Consider the following 26,292-nt stretch of genomic DNA (forward strand, 5'->3'; position numbering starts at 1 on the left):
ACAGTGTCTAGGGTTTACCAAAGAATGTGTGATGAACAAAAACCATCTAGTCAGCGGCAGTCCTGTGGGCGAAAACAGCTTGCTGATGAGAGGTCGAACGAGAATGGCAAGAATCATGCAAGCTAACAGGCGGGCCACAAACTGACAAATATTGGTGCAGTACAACAGTGGTGTGCAGAACAGCATCTCGGAACGCACAACTCCTTGATCCTTGTCACGGATGGGCTATTGCAGCAGACGACCACACCGGTTTCCACTCCTATCAGCTAAAGACAAGAAGAAGCGGCTCTAATGAGCACGCGATCACAAACACTGGACAATTGAGGAGTGAAAAGACGTCGCCTGGAACATGACAGCGAGTTTAGTTTACTTGAGTGGCCTGCACAGTCCCCAGACCTCTACCCAATAGAGCATCTTTGGGATGAGATTGAACGGGCTGTTCGCAGCATGAATATGCCACCGTCCAATCTGCAGCAACTGAGTGATGCCATCTCGTCAGCATGGACCAACATCCCTGTGGAACGTTTCCGACACCATGTAGAATGCCCCGAAGTATTCAGGCTGTTTGGAGGCAAAGGGGGGTCCGATCCGGTACTAGATGGGTGTACCTAAAAAACTGGCCGAGTGTAGAGGTCCATTATATTTTTGACATACACTACATGACTAAAAGTATATGGACACCTGCTCGTCAAACATCTCATTCCAAAATCATGTGCATCAATATGGAGTTGGTCCCCCCTTTGCTGCTATAACAGCCTCCACTCTTCTGGGAAGGCTTTCCACTAGATGTTGGAACATTGCTGCGGGAACTTGATTCCATTCAGCCAAAAGAGCATTAGTGAGGTTGTACACTGATGTTGGGCAATTAGGCCTGGCTCGCAGTCGGTGTTCCAATTCATCCCAAAGGTGTTCGATAGGGTTGAGGTCAGGGCTCTGTGCAGGCCAGTCAAGTTCTTCCACACCAATCTCAACAAACCATTTCTGTATGGACCTCACTTTGTGCACGGGGCATTGTCATGCTAAAACAGGAAAGGGTCCTCCCCCCTACTGTTGCCACAAAGTTGGAAGCACAAAATCGTCTAGAATGCCATTGTATGCTGTAGCATTAACATTCCCCTTCACTGGAACTAAGGGGCCTAGCCCGAACCATGAAAAACAGCCCCAGACCATTATTCCTCCTCCACCAAACTTTACAGTTGGCACTATGCATTGGGGCAGGTAGCGTTCTCCTGGCATCCGCCAAACCCAGATAATGCCGTCGGACTGCCAGATGGTGAAGCGTGATTCATCACTCCAGAGAACACATTTCCACTGCTCCAGAGTCCAATGGCAGCGAGCTTTACACCACTCCAGCCGACGCTTGGCATTGTGCATGGTGATCTTAGGCTTGTGTGCGGCTGCTCGGCCATGGAAATCCATTTCATGCAGCTCCCAACGAATAGTTATTGTGCTGATGTTGCTTCCAGAGGCAGTTTGCAACTCGGTAGTGAGGGTTGCAACCGAGGACAGACGATTTTTACATGCTACGCACTTCAGCACTCTGCGGTCCCGTTCTCTGAGCTTGTGTGGCCTACCACTTCGCCCCGTTGTTGCTCCTAGACATTTCCACTTCACAATAACAGCACTTACAGTTGACCGGGGCAGCTCTAGCAGGGCAGAACTCTGACAAACGGACTTGTTGGAAAACATTGAAAGTCACTGATCTCTTCAGTAAGGCCATTCTACTGCCAATGTTTGTCTATGGATATTGCATGGCAGTGTGCTCGATTTTATGAGGAGTGAGGAGTGCAAGGGCCCAGCCGCCGTTTGTAACGACAGTGTCAACTCTGATGAATGACTCAGAATGACTCTTTCATCATCCTCCCGCCTCTGATCCTCTGACATCCCTACATCCTTTCTCCCCTCTCTTTCCTCTCGTCTGTTTTCTCCTACTCTGCGGTGGTTGAGATTTTAAGCCATAACAACAGCAGCAGATTGCCTGTGGTGGTGTATGCCTCTATTGTATTGTCCAGCATGCCCAGCCTAACAAACAGGTGAATGAATGCCTTTAAAGCACCGGAATGGGACTCTGACTCGAGTCGACATCAATAGGCTAAATAATCTGGGCGAATAATGAATGAGGCTGTAGGGCTATAGAGGGCTAGAGCTAGCCTAGCTCTGTATTCTCCTCACACTGGCTCTGCATGGCCTGCAAATGAATACAGGAATACAACAGATGCTGGCTGCACCACCTCTCCCATCCCTGTAGACCACTGATATTACACCCATTCACAGACTAGCTTCAAGTACATTTTATTTTATTTAAATTTTTTGGGGGGTAGATCAGCTTAATATTGCAGATAGATTGTAACTTCCATCAATGTAATTGTCTGCATCACTTCTAATCCCCCATGTTTTTTATACAGTGGGGGAAAAAGTATTTAGTCAGCCACCAATTGTGCAAGTTCTCCCACTTAAAAAGATGAGAGAGGCCTGTAATTTTCATCATAGATACACGTCAACTATGAAAGACAAACTGAGGAAAAAAAATCCAGAAAATCACATTGTAGGATTTTTAATGAATTTATTTGCAAATTATGGTGGAAAATAAGTATTTGGTCACCTACAAACAAGCATTGTAAGGTCAGATTTCTGGCTCTCACAGACCTGTAACTTCTTCTTTAAGAGGCTCCTCTGTCCTCCACTCGTTACCTGTATTAATGGCACCTGTTTGAACTTGTTATCAGTATAAAATACACCTGTCCACAACCTCAAACAGTCACACTCCAAACTCCACTATGGCCAAGACCAAAGAGCTGTCAAAGGACACCAGAAACAAAATTGTAGACCTGCACCAGGCTGGGAAGACTGAATCTGCAATAGGTAAGCAGCTTGGTTTGAAGAAATCAACTGTGGGAGCAATTATTAGGAAATGGAAGACATACAAGACCACTGATAATCTCCCTCGATCTGGGGCTCCACGCAAGATCTCACCCCGTGGGGTCAAAATTATCACAAGAACGGTGAGCAAAAATCCCAGAACCACACGGGGGGACCTAGTGAATGACCTGCAGAGAGCTGGGACCAAAGTAACAAAGCCTACCATCAGTAACACACTACGCCGCCAGGGACTCAAATCCTGCAGTGCCAGACGTGTCCCCCCTGCTTAAGCCAGTACATGTCCAGGCCCGTCTGAAGTTTGCTAGAGTGCATTTGGATGATCCAGAAGAGGATTGGGAGAATGTCATATGGTCAGATGAAACCAAAATATAACTTTTTGGTAAAAACTCAACTCGTCGTGTTTGGAGGACAAAGAATGCTGAGTTGCATCCAAAGAACACCATACCTACTGTGAAGCATGGGGGTGGAAACATCATGCTTTGGGGCTGTTTTTCTGCAAAGGGACCAGGACGACTGATCCGTGTAAAGGAAAGAATGAATGGGGCCATGTATCGTGAGATTTTGAGTGAAAACCTCCTTCCATCAGCAAGGGCATTGAAGATGAAACGTGGCTGGGTCTTTCAGCATGACAATGATCCCAAACACACTACCCGGGCAACGAAGGAGTGGCTTCGTAAGAAGCATTTCAAGGTCCTGGAGTGGCCTAGTCAGTCTCCAGATCTCAACCCCATAGAAAATCTTTGGAGGGAGTTGAACGTCTGTGTTGCCCAGCGACAGCCCCAAAACATCACTGCTCTAGAGGAGATCTGCATGGAGGAATGGGCCAAAATACCAGCAACAGTGTGTGAAAACCTTGAAGACTTACAGAAAACGTTTGACCTGTGTCATTGCCAACAAAGGGTATATAACAAAGTATTGAGAAACTTTTGTTATTGACCAAATACTTATTTTCCACCATAATTTGCAAATAAATTCATTAAAAATCCTACAATGTGATTTTCTGGATTTTTTTTTCTAATTTTGTCTGTCATAGTTGACGTGTACCTATGATGAAAATTACAGGCCTCTCTCATCTTTTTAAGTGGGAGAACTTGCACAATTGGTGGCTGACTAAATACTTTTTTCCCCCACTGTATATATACTCCCCTGTATTACTTTTCAACCCCGCCATCCTTTCCCTACTTGGGGTAAATTAGTGAACAACAATGCTTAGGCCTCTACTTCCACCTTATACTTACTATCTACATTTTATGGACACAGTCAATTTTACAATAATTATATTTTATTTGTTTTTGCTCCTGAACTTCTACTCTCAATCTCTCCGATCATTCTCATGATGTCCATCCGGTTTGCTTCTATATGCCATATCTTTCTAACTGTGCTCTTTCCCAAAAGCTCCCAACATACAACCTATATACTTATTATGGACACAGTATGCTTACATTATTAGTTATCTTGTTACTATTTGTTGTTATTTGTTATTAGTCCCATCCTTCAACTCCATTCAACACCTCCCATCCATCTCTTAACACCATCCATATAGGATTTATATTTGCCATATATATTTCAACTGTACTGTGGTGTTTTACAAAAGTTCTGAACCTTTCTATTCTCATTGCTTCTACAGATTGTGAATTAAAAATAATTTTATTTGCTAAAAGTATTACTATATTATTGATCGATTGACTATGACTTTTCAGATCACCCAGTAATGCTATCTGCAAGGTTAGTTCCAGGTAAATATTGCAATCCTTTAGCCATTCCTGGACCTGTGTCCAAAAACAAGCTACAAATGGACAGAACCAAAACAAATGATCTAATGATTCTGTCTCTTCACAGCAAAATCTGCAGAGCTGGGAAGATTGTATCCCCCATATAAATAACATTCTATTGGTAGCAAGAATTTTATATAATAATTTAAATTGAAAGATTCTAATTTTTGAATCCGGTGTCGTTTTGCGTGTCAGTTCATAAACACTATGCCATGGGATCGGTACGTCAAAAATCTCTTCCCAACTATTTTGCAATCTATATGGGACGGCTGTCAATCCTTTGGTCCTTAGCTTCAAGTAAATTACCAGGAAGCGTTAATCGTTTGGGGCTAGAATGAATTATGTCAATCGAATCAGAATGTCTCAAAAGGAATGCGAGAGAAATGAACACATTGGCCGACATAATCAGACAAATGGAAGTATGGACATCATTATGGCTGCTTTGATGAAAGTTATAAATCACATCCCCTGGCTTCAAGAAGACAAAAGGATGCAAAACAGCAAAAGAAGAATCCAGTGAGAATCTAGTGTTGTGTTGCGGAGCCATTGAGCTCACCGGCAGTGTTGAGGGACTCACTTCCAGAGATGGGAGAGGAGGGGAGCAGTGTTGCATGCACAGGCCTTAATGCATGCACAGGCCTTAATAACCCCGGAGCAGATCTCGGAATTAGGGGTCTGCCCAGAGAGCCAGGATCACAGACAGCAGTGCTCTATGACATGTCATAGAGCCATAGATAATGAAAATGTGTCATATTTGTACTATAAATACATGACACTCCTATATGTTCACCACATGTTTTGAAGCAATCCTCTGCTGAGCAGTCCTCTGCTTTCTAGAGTAGTGGCACGCTGCTCTGTGTTAAAGAAACAGACAGCAGCAGTAAAATGTGCTTTAATATCAGCTCTGTCTTCCATCCATCACACAGTGAGGAATGATCCTCTCTAACCATCCCACCCGCGCTGCTCTCCATTCTCTGGTCCAGAGAGCCCCGGTTAAACCAACAAACATTTTGTTTTATTGACAATCCATAAAAAGTAGAGCATTATGGCTGTAGCGTTTTATGGGCTTGTACACAGCCCACTCAAACTAATGGCGGTCATTATTAAAGCAACGCAGGAAGAGGAGGGGAGTAGTTTGTGAGAGCAGAGGGCTCAGCCAATGAGCCCTCTGTTCCTTTTCTTTACACGGCTGATGTTCAGGTCTTTCAGTTCCACAAATTCAGTTCCAACGCCAGTTAAGACCGCTCTGTAACAACAACTACAGGATAACAACAGGATAACTAATATAAAGCATACTGTGTCCATAATAAGTATATGGGCTATAGGTTGAGAGCTTTTGTGAAAGAGCACAGTTTGTCACGACTTCCACCGAGGCTGCCCCCCCTCCTGGTTCGGGCATGCTTCGGCTTTCGTCGTCACCGGAGTACTAGCAACTGCCTATCCCATTCTCATCACTCCACTTGTCATGTCTTGTCAATCACACACACCTGGTGCTCATTCCCCTAATTAGTATGTGTATAAGTGTTCCCTCTGTTCCCCTTGTCTTTGTGAGTGATTGTTTGTTGTGAGAGCGTGTAGCTCGGTTGAGCTACTACTCACTGTGTTTATGCCAAGGTGGATGTTTTCCCTTGTAATAGTTTAGTTTGACGCTTTGGGCGTTTGATTTATGTAAACGGAATAAACTCTGGACTTCGGTATTTTACCTCCTGCGCCTGACTCCTTCATTCACACCTCGTCACACAGTTAGAAAGATATGGCATATAGAAGCAAACCGGATGGACATCATGAAAATGATCGGAGATGTTGAGGGTAGAGGAAGTCAGGAGTAAAAACAAACAAAATAGAATTATTGTAAAATTGACTGTGTCCATAAAATGTATATAGTATGTATAAGCTGGAAGTAGAGGCCTAAGCGTTGTTGTTCACTAGTTTACTCCAATTAGGGAAAGGGTGGTGGGGTTGGAAAGTAATAAAGGGACATATATTTAAAAAAAGGATATGTATTTATATGTATGTATATGTATTTATATGTATGTGTATGTATATGTATGTGTATATATATATATTTGCGAGAGAAAAAAAACATATGGGGGATTGGAAGTGATGCAGACAATTACATTGATGGAAGCTAATCTATCCCCCCCCCACCACAGAAAAAAAGAAGAAAAAAAAGATATAAAGGTTTAAAAAAATAGATATACATATATATACACACAGCTGTGGAAAAAATTAAGAGACCACTGCAAATTTGTCTTAAATCAGCATCTCTACATGTATGACAGCCATTCCATTCCAGTGTCTGTTGAATTCCAACACAGGCACACCTCATTCTACTGAATTAGGTACTGATTAGGTGATCACATGAACCAAATCTTATTTAATGAGGAAAAGTATAAAAAACACTGCTGTGGTCATCACTATCTTCTTGCAATAGGACCAGCTGGATGGCAAAAACAGTGCTAATAGTACCTCAAAAGTAATATTAATCAAAAAATAACTATTGACCATGCCAAAAGAGAGGAAAGTTTTGAGTGAGGAAAAGAAGGGTTCAATTCTGGCTTTACTGGCAGAGGGATACAGTGAGCGTCAGGTTGCTTCCATCCTTAAAATTTCAAAGACGGCGCTTCATAAGAACAAGGTCAAGCAGCAGACATTGGGGACAACAAAGCTACAGACCGGCAGAGGGCGAAAATGACTCTCTACTGACCGGGATGACCGCCAACTCATTAGAATGTCACTCAACAACCGTAGGATGACATCAAGTGACCTACAAAAAGAATGGCAAACGGCAGCTGGGATGAAGTGCACGGCGAGGACGGTTCAAAACAGGCTCCTAGGGGCAGGGCTGAAGTCGTGCAAAGCTAGAAAAAAGCCCTTCATCAATGAGAAGCAAAGAAGAGCCAGGCTGAGGTTTGCAAAAGACCATAAGGATTGGACCGTAGAGGACTGGAGTAAGGTCATCTTCTCTGATCAGTCCAATTTTCAGCTTTGCCCAAAACCTGGTCGTCTAATAGTTAGACGAGAGACCTGGAGAGGCCTACAAGCCACAGTGTCTCGCACCCACTGTGAAATTTGGTGGAGGATCGGTGATGATCTGGGGGTGCTTCAGCAAAGGCTGGAATTGGGCAGATTTGTCTTTGTGAAGGATGCATGAATCAAGCCACGTACAAGGTTGTCCTGGAAGAAAACTTGCTTCCTTTTGCTCTGACATTGTTCCCCAACTCTGAGAATTGGTTTTTCCAGCAGGACAATGCGCCATGCCACACAGCCAGGTCAATCAAGGTGTGGATGGAGGACCACCAGATCAAGACCCTGTCATGGCCAGCCCAATCTCCAGACCTGAACCCCATTGAAAACTTCTGGAATGTGATCAAGAGGAAGATGGATGGTCACAAGCCATCAAACAAAGCCGAGCTGCTTGAATTTTTGCGCCAGGAGTGGCATAAAGTCACCCAACATCAATGTGAAAGACTGGTGGAGAGCATGCCAAGACGCATGAAAGCTGTGAATGAAAACCAGGGTTATTCCACCAAATATTGATTTCTGAACTCTTCCTAAGTTAAAACATTAGTATTGTGTTGTTTAAAAATGAACATGAACTTATTTTTTTGCATTATTCGAGGTCTGACAACACTGCATATTTTTTGTTATTTTGACAAGTTGTCATTTTCTGCTCCTAATCTCAGCTCGTTACCTGTATAAAAGACACCTGGGAGCCAGAAATCTGTCTGATTGAGAAGGGGTCAAATACTTATTTCCCTCATTAAAATGCAAATCAATTCATAACATTTTTGACATGCGTTTTTCTGGATTTTTTTGTTGTTATTCTGTCTCTCACTGTTCAAATAAACCTACTATTAAAATTATAGACTGATAATTTCTTTGTCAGTGGGCAAACGTACAAAATCAGCAGGGGATCAAATACTTTTTTCCCTCACTGTATATATAAATAAAAGATCGCTCTGTATGTCTGTGGAAACACTCCAATTACATGTCTCTCTCAGTGTGAGTCAGGGCTCTTTGTGAAGGTGAGTTCTTGGTAGTGGGTACTGTCTGGGGATTGGAGTGAGAGACCAAAATTCAATCATCCCCCTTCATACACTGCATCTTCTATTCAGAGATTTTGTGAGACAGTTTTTCCAATCATACACCTTCTCAAAAGCCTGGCCCTAAGTTCTCAATAGAATGTTTAACTGACACAGAGAAAGACAGTCTCATCCACACGCATGCATGAACGCACACACACACATACATACAGTGGGGGAAAAAAGTATTTAGTCAGCCACCAATTGTGCAAGTTCTCCCACTTAAAAAGATGAGAGAGGCCTGTCATTTTCATCATAGGTACACGTCAACTATGACAGACAAAATGAGAATTTTTTTCTCCAGAAAATCACATTGTAGGATTTTTAATGAATTTATTTGCAAATTATGGTGGAAATTAAGTATTTGGTCAATAACAAAAGTTTCTCAATAGTTTGTTATATACCCTTTGTTGGCAATGACACAGGTCAAACATTTTCTGTAAGTCTTCACAAGGTTTTCACACACTATTTTGGCCCATTCCTCCATGCAGATCTCATCTAGAGCAGTGATGTTTTGGGGCTGTCGCTGGGCAACACGGACTTTCAACTCCCTCCAAAGATTTTCTATGGGGTTGAGATCTGGAGACTGGCTAGGCCACTCCAGGACCTTGAAATGCTTCTTACGAAGCCACTCCTTCATTGCCCGGGCGGTGTGTTTTGGATCATTGACCCAGCCACATATCATCTTCAATGCCCTTGCTGATGGAAGGAGGTTTTCACTCAAAATCTCACGATACATGGCCCCATTCATTCTTTCCTTTACACGGATCAGTCGTCCTGGTCCCTTTGCAGAAAAACAGCCCCAAAGCATGATGTTTCCACCCCCATGCTTCACAGTAGGTATGGTGTTCTTTGGATGCAACTCAGCATTCTTTGTCCTCCAAACACGACGAGTTGAGTTTTTACCAAAAAGTTCTATTTTGGTTTCATCTGACCATATGACATTCTCCCAATCCTCTTCTGGATCATCCAAATGCACTCTAGCAAACTTCAGACGGGCCTGGACATGTACTGTCTTAAGCAGGGGGACACGTCTGGCACTGCAGGATTTGAGTCCCTGGCGGCGTAGTGTGTTACTGATGGTAGGCTTTGTTACTTTGGTCCCAGCTCTCTGTAGGTCATTCACTAGGTCCCCCCATGTGGTTCTGGGATTTTTGCTCACCGTTCTTGTGATCATTTTGACCCCACGGGGTGAGATCTTGCGTGGAGCCCCAGATCGAGGGAGATTATCAGTGGTCTTGTATGTCTTCCATTTCCTAATAATTGCTCCCACAGTTGATTTCTTAAAACCAAGCTGCTTACCTATTGCAGATTCAGTCTTCCCAGCCTGGTGCAGGTCTACAATTTTGTTTCTGGTGTCCTTTGACAGCTCTTTGGTCTTGGCCATAGTGGAGTTTGGAGTGTGACTGTTTGAGGTTGTGGACATGTTTCTTTTATACTGATAACAAGTTCAAACAGGTGCCATTAATACAGGTAACGAGTGGAGGACAGAGGAGCCTCTTAAAGAAGAAGTTACAGGTCTGTGAGAGCCAGAAATCTTGCTTGTTTGTAGGTGACCAAATACTTATTTTCCACCATAATTTGCAAATAAATTCATAAAAAATCCTACAATGTGATTTTCTGGATTTTTTCCCCTCAATTCGTCTGTCATAGTTGACGTGTACCTATGATGAAAATTACAGGCCTCTCTCATCTTTTTAAGTGGGAGAACTTGCACAATTGGTGGCTGACTAAATACTTTTTTTCCCCACTGTACATACACACAGCTAGGATGGAAGAAATTCAGACACCACAATTGGAGCTCAACGCAACTTTCTCTTCTTCACCTTATCTCTGTGTGATACCTATAAAGTAACAGACAGACTATAGTGTAGACAGTGTAGAGAGAGAGAGAGAGAGAGAGAGAGAGAGAGAGAGAGAGAGAGAGAGAGAGAGAGAGAGAGAGAGAGAGAGAGAGAGAGAGAGAGAGAGAGAGTGTGACAGAAATGAGACAGAAACACAAAAAGATCCACAGGAGGAACTGAGGAACCCAGCTCCATATTCATGAGACTTTCTGACCTGGAGCAAGATCTACACCTAAGTCACGCTCTCTCTTTTCTCTCACTCTCCAAACCACTCTCTCACTAACAATCTCTACAACCATCTCTCACATTCTTTCAGTATTCATCTTTTTTTCCATTCACTCACTAACTTTCTTCTATCTAGCTCTTTAGTCTCTCTATATTTTCCACATAAACTAGATTCCCATCTCCCACTCACCTTCCCATGAATAGCACAGGCCTTGTTTTAGGGCTAACCTTAACCCTACCCATTTTTTGTGTGTGAATTTTTTACATGTTTTAGCAACTTCCAGATTCATGAAAATGGTGATGGAGAGAAGAGGCGGGAGCAAGAGGCAGGCTTGCCAACTAGAACTCAGATCTCAGCATGTTGTGGGTCTATGTCTTACCTCCACCTATCAGATCTCAGCATGTTGTGGGTCTATGTCTTACCTCCACCTATCAGATCTCAATATGTTGTGGGTCTATGTCTTACCTGCACCTATCAGATTTAATAATAATAATAATAATAATAATAATAATAATAATAATAATAATAATATGCCATTTAGCAGACGCTTTTATCCAAAGCGACTTACAGTCATGCGTGCATACATTTTTACGTATGGGTGGTCCCGGGGATCGAACCCACTACCCTGGCGTTACAAGCGACATGCTCTACCAATTGAGCTACAAAGGACCACAGATCTCAGCATGTTGTGGGTCTATGTCTTACCTCCACCTCTCTGCACCAGCATGCTGACCTCACTTCCTTTGGGGCACTTGCTGAGCAGGTCCACCACTTGGTTGTGGCTCATGCTCTGGACGTTCCTCTTGTTCACCTCCACGATAATGTCCCCCTCCTTCAGGCCCCTGCAGCGGGGGTAGTCCACTATCTGTTTGACCCTCTGTCCTCCCCCTGCAGGGCTGTCTGCGATGGTGAACCCAAAGCCTTTGTCTCCCTTCTCCATGTGCACTGTGATCAGCTCCGGCTGCGTCGCTATGGACGACGCCAGCGTCACAGAGTCGCTGAGGTAACCGTGCGAGCCATTGGACGCCACCTCTGCGGAGGAGGGACTGTGTGGTCTCGACTCCCTCATGCCATTAACAGGGCCTCCAGTATGGCTGCCGTGGCTGGACGGGGAGTCGTAGCTATCCTGGCCATTGATGATGATCGGCTCCTTGTCCACGATGGCCACGGAGGTCACCATGCTGGTGTTGGGGTCGTCGGGGTCAAAAGGCAGGGGGTAGCCGCGGCACAGCTCCAGGTTGACCATGGAGCCAATATGGATGGACTGGAAGACCTTCACCACCTGGGCGTGGGTGTAGCCTAGCACGCATGTGTCATTGACACTCACGATCACGTCACCTGGGGAAGAGAAGAATAAATGAATGTCGGATAATTAGCTCCATGTCAAAAAATCTTGGAAGTAACACTTAAACTGTAAATTGCTCAATTAGAACGCCTACAGTACACTATAAAACCTAAACCAGTCAGTTGTCACCAATCCGGATCCTGGAGAGCACCAGATTCAGTAAATAAACAAATAAACCAACCTTGATTAGTCAATTGTTTTAGTGCAGGGTTGGAACAAAAGCATGCACTCTCTGTAGCTCTCAAGGAGTTGGTGACCACCTCTTAATAATGACAGGGAATGATAGAGCGGCATCCCACCTGTCTCCATCTTGCCATCGAGGGCAGCAGGCCCGTCCAGAACCAGACTCTTGATCTGAAGGAACTCATCAGGCTCGTCGCCCCCGACTACGGTGAAGCCGAACCCCCGGTGGCTCTTCCTCAGTTTAGTGTTGATGAAGGTTCCCTTTAGCTCCGCTGGGTTCCTCGTGAAGAAGGGCTTCCCTCCTGAGGAACACACACACACACACAAGCCTTACACACCTTTCATAAGAACCTGTTGATCTCATGTGCTGGGCTAGCCAAAGAAGGAGGGGCTATCCTACCCAGTCTTGGCTCTGGATCAGTGAGTGCTCTGTGAGAGATGTGTTGGTGTAATGAGCTCCATGAATCATAAAAATACTGATTATGATTGATAGATTAATTAGGCTAAGAGGGATTCCAAGAGATAGCGGGCACCAGCCTGTCTGTGTCTGAAAATGGGGGTAATCCTATGGGTAAATCGCCCAGACTGTGCCCCAGCCCCAGCTGCTATCCCCTATGGAGAGCTACACTTTTGGGTAGAGAGAGAGGGGGGAGAGAGAGATGGAGAGAGCGAGAGAGAGGCAGAGAGAGAGAGAGAGCGAGAGAGAGAGAGAGAGAGAGTGTGAGGCAGGCAGAGAGAGAGAGGCAGAGAGCGAGGCAGAGAGAGAGAGTGAGGCAGAGAGAGAGAGAGACAGAGAGAGAGAGAGAGAGAGAGAGAGAGAGAGAGAGAGAGAGAGAGAGAGAGAGAGAGAGAGAGAGAGAGGAGGATGAGGGAACAGGGAACACATCCACAATGTTGCAGATAGAAATGGACCAATACCCTCATAAAACTAGGATATTAACCAGACCAGGACTTACGTTTGGGACCGATGAGGGGCGGCAGTGGGGGTCCGGCCTGGGGGTCCCTGTAGGTCTCCTGGTGGTTAGCGGTATAGCTGGCCAGGGGGGCACCAGCCAGGGTGGCGTCCTCTATCCATTCTGGAACAGCAAAGGGCATACTTCCTGTCTCTGGTGCCTGTACAGTTACACTGATTCCTTATGGTTCACCACAATGGGTGGCTAGGAAACTACTGTACTGCATTGAGCCACAATGGCTGCCGATGAAAGTAATACCATGTAATCCAATCTCTGACAGATCTAAATGGCAGCCTCACTGTGTAATGTATCAGAGGCTTAAGTCTTCATTGATATTCTCAGTATCAAGATTCAATCAATGAAAGAGTAAAAGTCTTCACAGATATTGAGCGTAAAGAGATATTGAGCTTAAATGAGGAAAAGGCAGCAAGTAATCAAGTCAGAAGCACATTTAGCTGAGTCTGCAGAAGGGGGATCAATAGGCTGGTCCCTAGTGGTGTGACCTGCATGTCTAGAGAAAATCTGGAGGACATCCTACATATAAACTAAAGAGAGGTAAACTCAGGACACACTCAGACTTAAAGCACCTGTCCTGAAATACTTTTCACTGGGAGAGCAAGACCCAGAAAGAATAGAAATATAGGGATACATTTACAATGCTGTAACAGACTCGTCAATGTATAATTGTCAAGCCCAAACTTACCTAGAACTGCACACTTCCAAAATTATTCATATAAGCACAAATCCTTCGGAGAGAGAATCAGTGACACTTAAAACATTGCCAAATTAAACCAAAAAGACCTCTCTTCAAGGCCATAAAAATAAATCATAGGTATGCCTTTATGGTTTCTCGATAGCAAATGATAAAGCGCCACAAGCAGAGTAGAGCAGAGCAGCAGGACAAAGAGACAGATAAGCACGATCACAGACATGGAGAAAGAAAAGAATGACGCCCGGCGGGGCTGGAAACGAACCTCGGATGTAGCGCTCACCTTCTGGTGGCTGCTGTTGCTCGAGCTGCTTCAGCCGCTTAGCCTCCAGTATAGGGTTCTCATACTGGGTCTTCCTGTTGATGTGACTGAGAGAGGGAGGAAGAGAGGGAGGGAAAATAGGAGAAATGAGGAGAATGAGACAGGAAGGGAGAGGGATAGAGAAAAGTAGAGAGTAAGTAAGAACAAGGGGGGTAATAACAGGAAAGGAGAGAGATAGAGAGAGAGAGAGAGAGAGAGAGAGAGAGAGAGAGAGAGAGAGAGAGAGAGAGAGAGAGAGAGAGAGAGAGAGAGAGAGAGAGAGAGAGAGAGAGAGAGAAAAAAATAGAAGAAAGCCAAAGGATGGAGAGGAAGGGACAAAGAAAGAGAAAGATTGAGATACAGAGAGGCAGTGATGAAGGAGTGAACACAACACACAGATAGACAACGTCTCTGGTGGCCTATGCTCCAGGAGCCAGGGCCTTAAGTCACGGAAGTCAAGTCTGGTACAGACAGTGCTCTGGTGGATCAGAGGAGACAGAGACGACGAGGCCTGAATATCAACAGCATCACACAATCACTGAGGAGCACTGCTTCAGGAGGTTAACACCACCACCACAACCACGTCATACCACAACCTGACAAGGAATTAAAAGAGCAGTACACATACACTTCAAACAGTATGGAAACATTATTTAATTATGCATTAAACAGGAAACAATAGGAATAATATATATTGAAAAAATTCAGTGAACAAAACTCGGCCTCTGCCTCTAAGGTATTACTTTGAACAACATCAAAACATATGAATGTATTGCTATTAATGCACAGCCCCAAGGGTCTCCCACTGGTTGAGAAACCCCGTTTCTAAACCATCATGACGGCAACAAAATGACCTATATTCCCCAAAAACAGTAGAGACCAAAATAACAGCCTGCATTTGTACTGCATTTGACGTTGTTTTGCAATGTTCTGGGCCACTGCTCAGTGTTAAATGCATTGTGAATGTACAGTACAGTGAGGTCATGCGAAATGCGACAGAGATATGTGTGTGTCACTACTTACTCCACATAGTAAACCCCGTAGACTGGATCATCTATTTTCTCCCAGCCTGTTGGCAGCTCTGGAAGAGAGGTAGAGGGAGGAGGAAACGGCAGGTAGTTAGAGATGGTGTTCAGTGTTCATACAGAAGGTCAGTGAATACCTTTTCCTACCACACACAGCCTGTCAGTCACCGGGGAGTGAACAGGACTACATAGGCTCTCCAGAGGCTGTCTGGACCTGGCTATTGGCTCCTGGCAGGACACTACTGACATTTAACACATCAGATAAAGACACTACAGGGGGATTTGACCAATCATGATCAACACCAGATGCTCAGATGGAGAAGAGGAGCTGGTGGTATATGTGTGTGGTGGTCTAAATGTCAATTTTGGTTTAAAAATGTGTGGTTTAAATACATCACGGTGAATATATTTTTTCATTTTTTTCATGGCAGTATGAAAAAAAAGTATGGATCTGATGTACAATCCCTGATGTAGGTGTGGTGTGTATATAATGGTATTCAATGTTGTCCTTGATTGGTTTATCACTGTCTTTGTCACATGGCATTGTAGAACTTCACCAACTTGATCATTCACTTGATCATGTCTTTATTCATTAATGATGAGTTGTGTGAGAGAATGTTTTTATTTTTAGATGTGTGTAAGCAGGGACACACGCATGTATATCTTCCATGACATCGATGCTGAGAATGAATGCCATAAATGGCCTGACAACACTGCCATAAAATGAGACTAACTAAATCAGGACTGATTAGATAGAGACATGCATTAGTCATATGCTGTAAAGTCTGCTACATTGATACAGTCTCAGTATGTCTCAGTATGGCAGAGCAACTCATTACCTCTCCATACAGAGCAGTGTGATTAGAATAGCAGAGATGGAGCTAGCTAGCTACTGTACTAATGGCTATAGGGAAACGTCAGAGTGCTGTAATTGGTTACTAACAGATTTGTGTGTGACTGACTACTCTGCTGTACAGTATCCGTCCTGCATGTCTTTAGCTTCAGCCTATTACCTCTGATGAGTGGTGTACACATGACCTCCACCAGCTTTAGAGGATTTGGAGTCAAGCTGTTAAGCTGCGAGAGTGACGGCAAGGAATAAAGGGGGTGTTGTGTTATGTTTGGAACATTCACAATACAAGGACTAGGCTTTAATATTGTCAGATGTTCTGAAGGGGAACATTATACTTTGAGCCAGTAGCACCTCACTCACTGTAAATTAGAATCACTCTGTATTTCACACCAGAGTGGTTGTATTTCTTTTTTTTTATGTACTTTATGATTGGATTTTCAGATATGAGAACAGAAAGAAAAACAGTACAACAACCCCAACCCCTCATTCCCCCACCCATACATCCATCCACCCATCCATCCCTCCCATCCTTCCACCCATCCCTCCCTCCCTCCCTACCTACCTACCTACCTACCTACCTACCCATCCCATCCCCTCCCCCTCCCCTCCACCCACCCATCCCTCCCTCCCTCCCTCCCTCCCTCCCTCCCTCCCTCCCTCCCTCCCTCCCTGCCATCCCACCCCACCCCACCACCCCTCCCTCCATCCATCCATCCCTCCCTCCGTCCGTCCCATCCCATCCACCCCTCCCATCCACCAATGGCGGTATTTCTAAAGGAGATCCTGCCTGTGTGTTATTATTGCTGGGCGCCAGAGCCATCACGTCACTACTGGCCTTGCTGATACTGAGTGGGTGTAGTGGGATGAATCTGACACTTATCAAAAAGAGCTTCCCCTTTCCACGCTCCCCTGACGACTCCCATGCACACTCCAGCTCCAGGGGGACTCAGGTGACAAATTGCCGATTAAATTGTTTGCATCTCATTCTGTCTTCCTGACTTTTTGATTTCTCCTGAGCGAGGGGCTGCACTACAGGGGCCATACGTCTGCTGTCCTATACACTACTGGAGTAATTGCCTTTTTCTCCATGTATCGGATTTCACAATCGATACCTATTGACTGTGTTCATCCAATCTGAGCTGTGGTATTAACAATGGCTGCTCCTACCCTGGCTGCTGTTCACAACATGGAGGATACCTTCTCAGAGGCTTAACACTGGTCTAGGATCAGCTCACCCTCACTTACCTCAGACCTAACCTTAACCCAGGGGTGCAGGGGTGTTTTATGTCTCCCTAGCAATTAATTGATCAATTGATATCACTGATTGACCTGGTATTGCACACTCCTGGTTTCTCAGATCTAAAATCAATCTCTGATTAATAGGCAAGAACAGAAATTCTCAAATACTAATGACATTGGAGGATTGTGACTATTCACCCATGTATTCCCCATTGAAATAGAATAGAGAGCAGTAGTTTTCTGAGCCCACCTCAGAGCCATGGCTGTTTAAAGCCTCCATCTGACTCCAGAGACTGATGCACCAGCAGACAGTGGTGGGTAAAGTGCTCTTTGCTAGCCCGGTTATAATATGAGCCACAGTGGATGGAATGATGGGGCTTGAGAGTGAGAGGTCCATTTGACGAGAGGCCCATTAAGAAATGATCATCAGGTCAATGTGCCTCTCGTGAATGGTTCTCTCTTTGTTACGGCATGCTGGCTCGCCGGGTGTGTGGGTTAACCCTGTAAGAACTGCCCACTCAGCAGACACAAGCCTGCAAACACGCACACACATACATGCACGCACACACAGACAATATATTACAATATATTATTAACCATTTGATTATAATGTTTACACCCTCTAGGCAGAAAGGGAGAGATGTTATAAACTGTAATAAGCCAGGGTGACATTGTCACTGAAGCAGTTTCCCAGAGGACACAGCAGGGGAGAGGGGAGAAAAGAGAGAGGCCTACCTAGCTCACTGTCCAGCTCTTCTGTGTGTACCCCTTCTTCTCCAGGAGAAAGACAGCAGACCAGGAGAGAGAGTGGAGGACCAAGGGTGGTGGGTGGAGAGACAGGGGGGAAAAAAGTAGAGAGAGCAGGGGAGAGAAAGAGAGAGAGCACCAGAGGGTTAGAGATTGATTTTGATTCCAAGCCCCAAGCAAGTGAAGAGAGCAGCAACATTTGGCTCCATACACTGTTAAAAACATAATGTGTCTGGAATGGTTTGTAAGGTGTGAACCCAACCTATAATAAAATCCCTACATGCATCATGCCAATACATGTAATATCTTTATATTAGCCACGGTCTGTACCATAATGTTAAACACACTTTCTACTTCGCCATTGGGTGGCACTCTTTCATACTTACTAAACCTCTCGAAAAACCAGCTCCAGAAATCAATAGGTACATTAATGTGAAATAAATGTGTCATACCATAGAGACAGACATATTGTAATACCGACCATTTTAGGTTGGGGCGGGTGAAAACAGCTGCCACTAAATATGAATTATAGTTCATGCACCATATGCTTGACAATATGAATAATCTCTCCATCTATCCAATGTGTCCTCTTGCAGCGGCTTGAGAGGACAGAACTAATAGGAGCCATCTCATCAACAAAAGTACCACAGAACACATGGAGAGGACACATGGTAGAGGAGAGAGAGGTGGGGAGAGAGAGGAGGGAAGAGAGAGGAGGGAAGAGAGAGGAGGGAAGAGAGAGGTGGGGAGAGAGAGGTGGGGAGAGAGAGGTGGGGAGAGAGAGGAGGAGAGAGAGATGTGGGGAGAGAGAGGAGGGAAGAGAGAGGCGGGGAGAGAGAGGAAGGAAGAGAGGTGGGGAGAGAGAGGTGGGGACAGAAGGAGGGGAGAGAGAGGTGGGGAGAGAGAGGAGGGTAGAGAGAGGAGGGAAGAGAGAGGAGGGAAGAGAGGGGTGGGGAGAGAGAGGTGGGGAGAGAGAGGACGGGAGAGAGAGGTGGGGAGGGAGAGGAGGGGAGAGAGAGGCAGATGAAATGCTAATGTTTTGTGTGGGTGGGCGGGCGCTCCTCTGCAGTTCAAGGTACATATTTTATTGATGCTAGATGATGCAAATAACCCAGTCAGTCCTTCAGGCTGCCGGGGCATCTTGCTCAGACGTGAGCGCAGGCAGGCAACACACAAGAGAAAATAATATTACTGCGTCTCATCTCATCTCACACTACGGTGGCTCAAGTATGCCATCTGCAGGCCACTCATAGAACAACTGATCTGACAGACAATTATCTGATTTCACACACACACACACACACACACACACACACACACCAGAGCCTGTGTTGGACGTACCATCGTCTTCACATTCTTCCAGAGGTTTGGGAGGTTTGTCCAGGCAGCGTGGGTCGATCCAGGAAGTAGTTTTTGTGTTGTGGCTATAGATAGACGCACATGACAGAGTCAGACAGACAGACACATTGTTCTGACTGGGAAGTCAACAAACACTCACTGTCTGAAAAACATCCTCACTTCCATGGCTAAATATGATACACACTGTGAAGTAATCAGACTCAATGTTAAAGGCAAGTATCAAAGGTAGAAAGTGGCACAATATTTTCTTGAGAAGATTCTAATTTAAATACTATTATGGATGTTGGGTATAGGCCCATGAAGCCTATGTTACATGATGTGTTATGGGGTGTAGAATATGTTATAGGGTACGTACTCTATAAAGTAGAGCTCTCCGTTCTCGGTGTAGGCCATCTCCCAGTTGTCTGTTAGAGGTCCCAGGGGGTCCTCTTCTGTGGGAGGATGGCTGAGGTGTGTGTGTGTCTGCTGAGAGCCCTCCGTGGTGGATGACAATGTGTTGTTCACACCGTAGGACGGGGCGTTCTCACGCGGGGCGTAGGGGTGCTCGTCGGGTTCACTCGAGTCTCCTGTGGGGGGATGGCGGCCGGTAGAGGAAAACGTGTGTAAACAAAATGCACACACACATTCTGAGGTAATGACACTATAGTTTGGTGGCCTCATATCTGTCCGACCAGTCTGATACTGTATGTAGCCTAGTAGTTTAGAGGTAAAGGAATCTCTCTCTCTTTCACAAACACACACACTTGGCAAACACTTGACTACTGTTGTGGCTGACTGAGCGAGGCCCCTGATCTGACCTCTTGGGGAGAGTGATGATTAGATTAGTGCCCCCACCTCTCTTCCTGTTCTCTCTGAGGTCATCAAATCCTGTTCACACATTCACACCCCTGGCATCTGGCTAGGCTGCCTCTCCTCTTACAGAGAAATAAAAATACTGGTAACAAATAAACTACTCTTGGTCCAATCTGAAATCAAACCCACATCACTACCAATATTTTCAGACCTGAGTCATGCTACATTGCTGAAGAGTAAGGGTCAGTTAATATGACCCAATCACAAATCTAAGTAGGTTACACCAGGAGAGGGGAATAGATTTGTTTAAAAGCGCTGATATTCCAACACATAAAAAATTGCTTTCTTGCATTTCAAAACGAACAATGTAGTGAAGTACTCACATAATACTCTCATATGAAAAATATGGAACATTACCAAACACAACACAGTCACCAAACAGCAATCACAACATGTAAAAAACAGCAATACGTGGCTCATACATGTAGACCAACCTGTGTTCACGAGTCTAGTATTTCTAGAAAAATATTTATTATCTATTGCAAATACAAAAACAAGAGAAAACAGTGAGATGTTAGATGAAAACTGATATCAAGAACACACACACACACACACACACACACACACACACACACACACACACACACACACACACACAAAGAACAAAAAATAAAACACTTCTACAACACGCCTCTACAAGTGCACTGAGCAGATACATATTCATTCTCTAAAACAGCACACGTCAAATCATGCTATATTAGTGACCATTAACAACCTAATTCAGACAGAAACAGACAGAAAGCCACCATCCTGGTTTCAAACATGAAAGCTGCACATTCTGCTTCCTGCTATCGCAGCCAGGTGGCACTATTTTTTCTACTCTCAGATAGACAGTGGCGGACGTAGACTGAACAACCAACTAACCACTCACCACACAAAGGACCACTTGTATCCTGCACCCTTTCCCATAGCACAGCAGTACCTCCCTCCCACCCCCTCTCCCCTACCCCGTCTTCCTCCCACTCTCCTTTTCCCTCACCCACTCTCTACCAGTCCTTCCCTCTCTCTCTCCCCTCTCTCTCTTACCTGTTAAGCTACTGTTCATCTCTGGGAGTTCCTCGTCCTCCTCCAGGTCTACAGGCACTATTCCAGCATTTTGCATATCATTGTAGGACTTGGTGCGTCGGGGAGTGGAGTGCTGGGAGCCCGGGAGGCTGTCTTGCAAAGCATCACTGGTAATCACTTTCCCACTAGGGGGCTGCCTCGGCGGCTTGGGTGTTCCATAATAGTTACCTAGGCAACAGGGGGATATTAGCATGTTTAGAAAAAAAGAAGGGAGGGGGGAAAGAGGAAGGCGGGAGAAGAGGGGGGTATAATCACAGAGTCTTTGTATGCAGATGAGGGGGCTAAGAAGGCATGACCATAGAGTTTCTTTGGGGATTTGTAGTCTAGTGCATTCTATTGGAGGAAGTGAGGACGCTGTTTGTTTTCTCTGGGAGAGTGGAGCATTGTCTGGGCCCACTGACCAAGCTACAGGGACGGAACAGCCACTTCATTAAATGTGCATGTGAATGAATGGTATTTCTGCATGACATGTGTAATGCTCCACAGGTGTTGACTGCGATTCTTTGCTATTAAAATATACACAACACTGGAAGTTACGTGCGAACAATGGCAGACACCTTCCCCTCTCTCACGGCTTCGACCCCTTTCACACCGAACATAATGCCAGGGTAATGATGACTTTAGCCTGTGGGAACGGGTTTATACACATAGGCTGTGAATGGTCCCTTGTAGTCATTACTGTACTAAATGCAGAAGCCTGTTTAATAAAAAAACACCTAGTACACTCACCTCCAGAGATATACAGCACACTACACCCACATACAGTAAATACCAAAGTAAACAAGTTGTCCAGCATTCAACTGATGACATGGGTGGTTTACTTAAATTTACATTTACATTTACGTCATTTAGCAGACGCTCTTATCCAGAGCAACTTACAAATACTTCTACATGTTGGTTCACTTCTGAGGGCCCCTAGTTAGTGACACACTCAGACTCGGGACACTGAGTGACTGAGCATTGCTGCAGATTGTTACCTTCATATGCTCCTATTTCCAGAAGGGTCCCACTCTGCTCCAGCGCCAGAAAGTCCTCCACAGGCAGGAAGTTATAATCTATTCCAGGGACCTCTCCGTCACGTGGGGGGCGGGTTGTACCTGAGGAGCCAATCAGAGAGTGGAACAGGTCAGTCAACCAGGAAGATAAGACAATGTTAGCTGATGGTATGGCCAATATTGATTTAGCCTTCCACACAGAAAATGTGGCTAAAATTGGAGTGAGATTAACCCAGATATATGCTCCAAGATAAAGCATGTTTAAACAGTCAGTAGTTAGGTTTCCATCCAATTGACAACAGATTTTCATGCGAATATTCTACAATCCGAAATAAAAACAATATGTAAATTTTTCCATCAGAGATATGTTTCCATCAAATTGACTTGTTGTGGAAAAACGGATGTGCATAATGACGTAATGCACATAAAAATAACTTTGGAAGTTAAATTCCCATGGACTGAATAAAAAATACAAGTTAAATGTGTTTCCATTGCATTTTCAACTCTACTGAATGTTGCGTATATAGAGAATGTGCCCACTCTGGTATTGCCTACGTGCGCTCTAGCCAACAACTTGCAGATACAGTGCGGTTATAGTCTACAGATTATTGTGGACAAAAGTGCAAGATTATTAAAAAAATTCAAACGGCAGCCAAGCATCGATCATCATGTCACCAGACATAAGACCCTAAATACTTATTGAAAGGAGCATCAAGCTCATCACCGTGTACTTTCACCCAGGGGCACAACTTTGGTTTTAGAAGTGGGGGGACATGTCCCGCATTGCACCCCTGCATTCACCACCCTGTGAAGTTCATCATAACTTATTTCATCTGTAGCCTAATAAACTGCATGGTTTCCAACATATCTTCGTGTGACTCCACGTTTAAGTTGACATGATGGTTATTATATCAATATTTGCAAATAAAAGCATTTCCACCGCCATTTCTCCTATAATTAATTTTACAGACACAAAAAGATCCCACCTTGTCTAGAATCATTTGTTTTGTCGACATTTGGAAAGTTTACTGACGAATGTGCTGTTTCCATCAGGCCTGTTGTGACATTTTTTATCCAACATGTACTTTACTGGCATAAAAAGGTTGGATGGAAACCACAGGAGGTTGGTAGCACCTTAATTGGGGCGAACGGGCTTGTGGTAATAACTGTAGCAGAATCAGTGGAATGGTATCAAATACATCAAACATGGTGTATATGATGTCATTCCATTAGCTACTTTCCAGCCAGTATTATGAGCCGTCATCCCCTCAGCAACCTCGACTTATGGAAACCTGGTTAGTGTCATCATTCAAGCATGACACATAGTGACAAAATAATTCATTGAACAGTGACAATGACCACTTAAATTGGAGGACAACAAGTTAAAGATGAGTCTTGTTTATTTATGCATTCATTATGAGGTGCTGTAGAAACCCTCTGAGTCTGAATAACACTACTGTGTGGGGAGAGTGTGTGTGGGGAGAGTGTGTGTGTGTGTGTGTGTGTGTGTGTGTGTGTAGAGATCAAATCAAAGTTTATTGGTCGTGTACACAGTTTTGCACACATAATCCAAAATAACAAGAAATGGTGACATATCACATAGAGATGTATGTGATCATGGCTGTCAACGGCTCTCACGTGCGTGCTACATGTTAATGGCTCCTGACAGCGGGCCAGTTGGTGTAGTCAGTATTAAACAGCTCTATGGTACGTTGGTGACGAGATTATGTAACACTGCCATGTTAATTGATGACAGGATGGCAGAGCCAGTCAAACTCATCTCTCGCCCACTATCTCGCTCTTATATTGTTCCTTCTCTGCATCTCTCTGTTTCTGCCTTCCACTCTCCATTACCAAAAATATGCAGTTAACATACTACTATTCCTACTAAGATATTCTGCTCAACCCAATAAGGTTTGAGGTAATGCTTTGTCATGGTGGATTAATTAAAATACATACGCTTATTATATTTTCAAGACAAATATATCGGTCGACTCTACATGTTGCTTTAGTACACTTTTGCTTTAGTACACTGTGGTGTCTTTACAAAGATGGCTGTCCACGAGGCTGCAGCTCCTTCCCCTTAAGCAATGGATTGGTAACCAATCTCTCCTGTTTGTTCTCTTTCTCTTCAGTATGAGAGCAACTGCCTCCTCTCCTCCATTTCCCCATCACTCCAATGAGCTGATGAGAATATGGCTGCTGGTAAAAATAGCACAGGGAGCTGGGAGGAGTTGCTGGGATATGCTCCTCGCTGCAGTGGCCATTTCAGAGATGTGACGATAACTCACACACACCACTGCCACTTTTTATTTTTTTATTTTTTTATTTAACTACGCAAGTCAGTTAAGAACAAATTCTTATTTACAATGACAGCCTACCCCGGCCAAACCCTCCCCTAATCCGGAAGACGCTGGGCCAATTGTGCGCTGCCCTATGGGGCTCCCGATCATGGCTGGTTGTGATACAGCCCGGAATCGAACCTGGGTCTGTAGTGACGCCTCTAGCACTACGATGCAGTGCCTTAGACCACTGCGCCACTTGGTCCCCACTCATCACACCACTGTCATATTCTCAATTACTTCTTCAATATCATCTCCCCTGTAGCCACCGCTACATAGGATATGTGACTTAATGGCATTGTGTTCTGTTTACGACGTAGCTTGTGTACGACATCGCTGCGATCTGTGATTTTAAATCTCAGGCTGGTCACTTTTGTTCAAAACTCCTCTACCCTCAGTGCAAACTAACTTGTCTTTCTTCTAGTGAGGGGAAATTGATGCGCAAGACAAACCCTCAAACAAAGCATGAACTCTATCAGAGAAACTTTGAAGCTCCTCCCATTGCAGACAGCTAATCTGTAGAGTGTTGACCTTGGTGGAGGCTTCCCCCAGGATGAGTGTTCTACTAAAAAAGCAGACTCAGTAGAGTGCTGTTGACTCATCCCACCAATCACACGGCTCCCCTTGGAGACAAACAGGAAGTGTGGGTTGTTATCACATCTACACATCTACACATTTACACACACATGCACACACACACACACACACACACACACACACACACACACACACACACACACACACACACACACACATCTACAGCTCAGGTACAGCAACTACACACACCTAACAACTCATTAACCCCCTAACCATGACTGACTAAAGCCAACTGCCTCCTCCCATGTCCATCCCCACTAACCACCACAGCAGATAGAAAGCTACTGACTAGGGTTATCTCTATTGTATTGTAGAGACTTAGTAATACAACAAAAAACTGTATAGCTCCAATCCATCTGATAGTATATGGATATAAATGCCCTCCGCTATGATGTCTGCTCTGGCCCCGTGCAACGCCAGGGTTGTGGGTTTGTTTCCCACGGGGGGCCAGTATGAAAAAATATGTATGCACTCACTAACTGTAAGTCGCTCTGGATAAGAGCGTCTACTAAATGACTAAAATCTAAATGTAAATTATCAGTATTTCCAGGCCAGAATAGCCAGCCTCTCAGCCCTCAGCCTCGGCCAGATTAGGACACTGTCATTCCTATTGAGTTAATGAATTCCCTGTCCCATACAAAAGCTCAATTGATGACTGCTATGGAAGAGAGAGTCCTTCTCATAGCTCCTCAGAGTATCCATTTAATGAGTAGAACCATAGCACAGCCCTCATCCGTTCCAGCCTGACCTCACAAACCCAGTGTAACACAAGAGAGAGCCCAGAAATAACCGTTACACAGTTAGCATAATCCACCCATCAACACACAATAAAGCCTTTGAGATTAGATGCAAGCATTAGCCTAACGTTAACTCATGCCTAGAGGTACTGTTGAGATATGCCGGTGCAGTAATTGCATCAG

General features: G+C 44.6%; 1 protein-coding gene across 9 annotated transcripts in view; it reads right to left on the reverse strand.

Annotated features, from left to right (window-relative positions):
- LOC121575844 (membrane-associated guanylate kinase, WW and PDZ domain-containing protein 1-like) overlaps positions 1 to 26,292 on the reverse strand; it is a 196,256-nt gene that overhangs the window by 38,079 nt on the left and 131,885 nt on the right. For 5 of the 9 annotated variants that reach the window (XM_045222938.1, XM_045222933.1, XM_045222935.1 and 2 more), the window contains exons 3-13: positions 22,416 to 22,535; positions 21,400 to 21,606; positions 20,808 to 20,849; positions 19,877 to 20,087; positions 19,504 to 19,586; positions 18,151 to 18,186; positions 15,322 to 15,379; positions 14,263 to 14,366; positions 13,292 to 13,411; positions 12,452 to 12,637; positions 11,513 to 12,145 (exon numbers count right to left, since the gene is read on the reverse strand). In XM_045222938.1, the coding sequence (XP_045078873.1) occupies positions 11,513 to 12,145; positions 12,452 to 12,637; positions 13,292 to 13,411; positions 14,263 to 14,366; positions 15,322 to 15,379; positions 18,151 to 18,186; positions 19,504 to 19,586; positions 19,877 to 20,087; positions 20,808 to 20,849; positions 21,400 to 21,606; positions 22,416 to 22,535 (1,800 nt within the window). The remainder of the gene's footprint in view (positions 1 to 11,512; positions 12,146 to 12,451; positions 12,638 to 13,291; positions 13,412 to 14,262; positions 14,367 to 15,321; positions 15,380 to 18,150; positions 18,187 to 19,503; positions 19,587 to 19,876; positions 20,088 to 20,807; positions 20,850 to 21,399; positions 21,607 to 22,415; positions 22,536 to 26,292) is intronic. The other 4 variants (XM_045222934.1, XM_045222937.1, XM_045222936.1 and 1 more) reach the window with 4 other exon arrangements.

The sequence above is a fragment of the Coregonus clupeaformis genome, chromosome 10, assembly GCF_020615455.1.
Source record: "Coregonus clupeaformis isolate EN_2021a chromosome 10, ASM2061545v1, whole genome shotgun sequence".
Classification (NCBI taxonomy): Eukaryota; Metazoa; Chordata; class Actinopteri; order Salmoniformes; family Salmonidae; genus Coregonus; species Coregonus clupeaformis.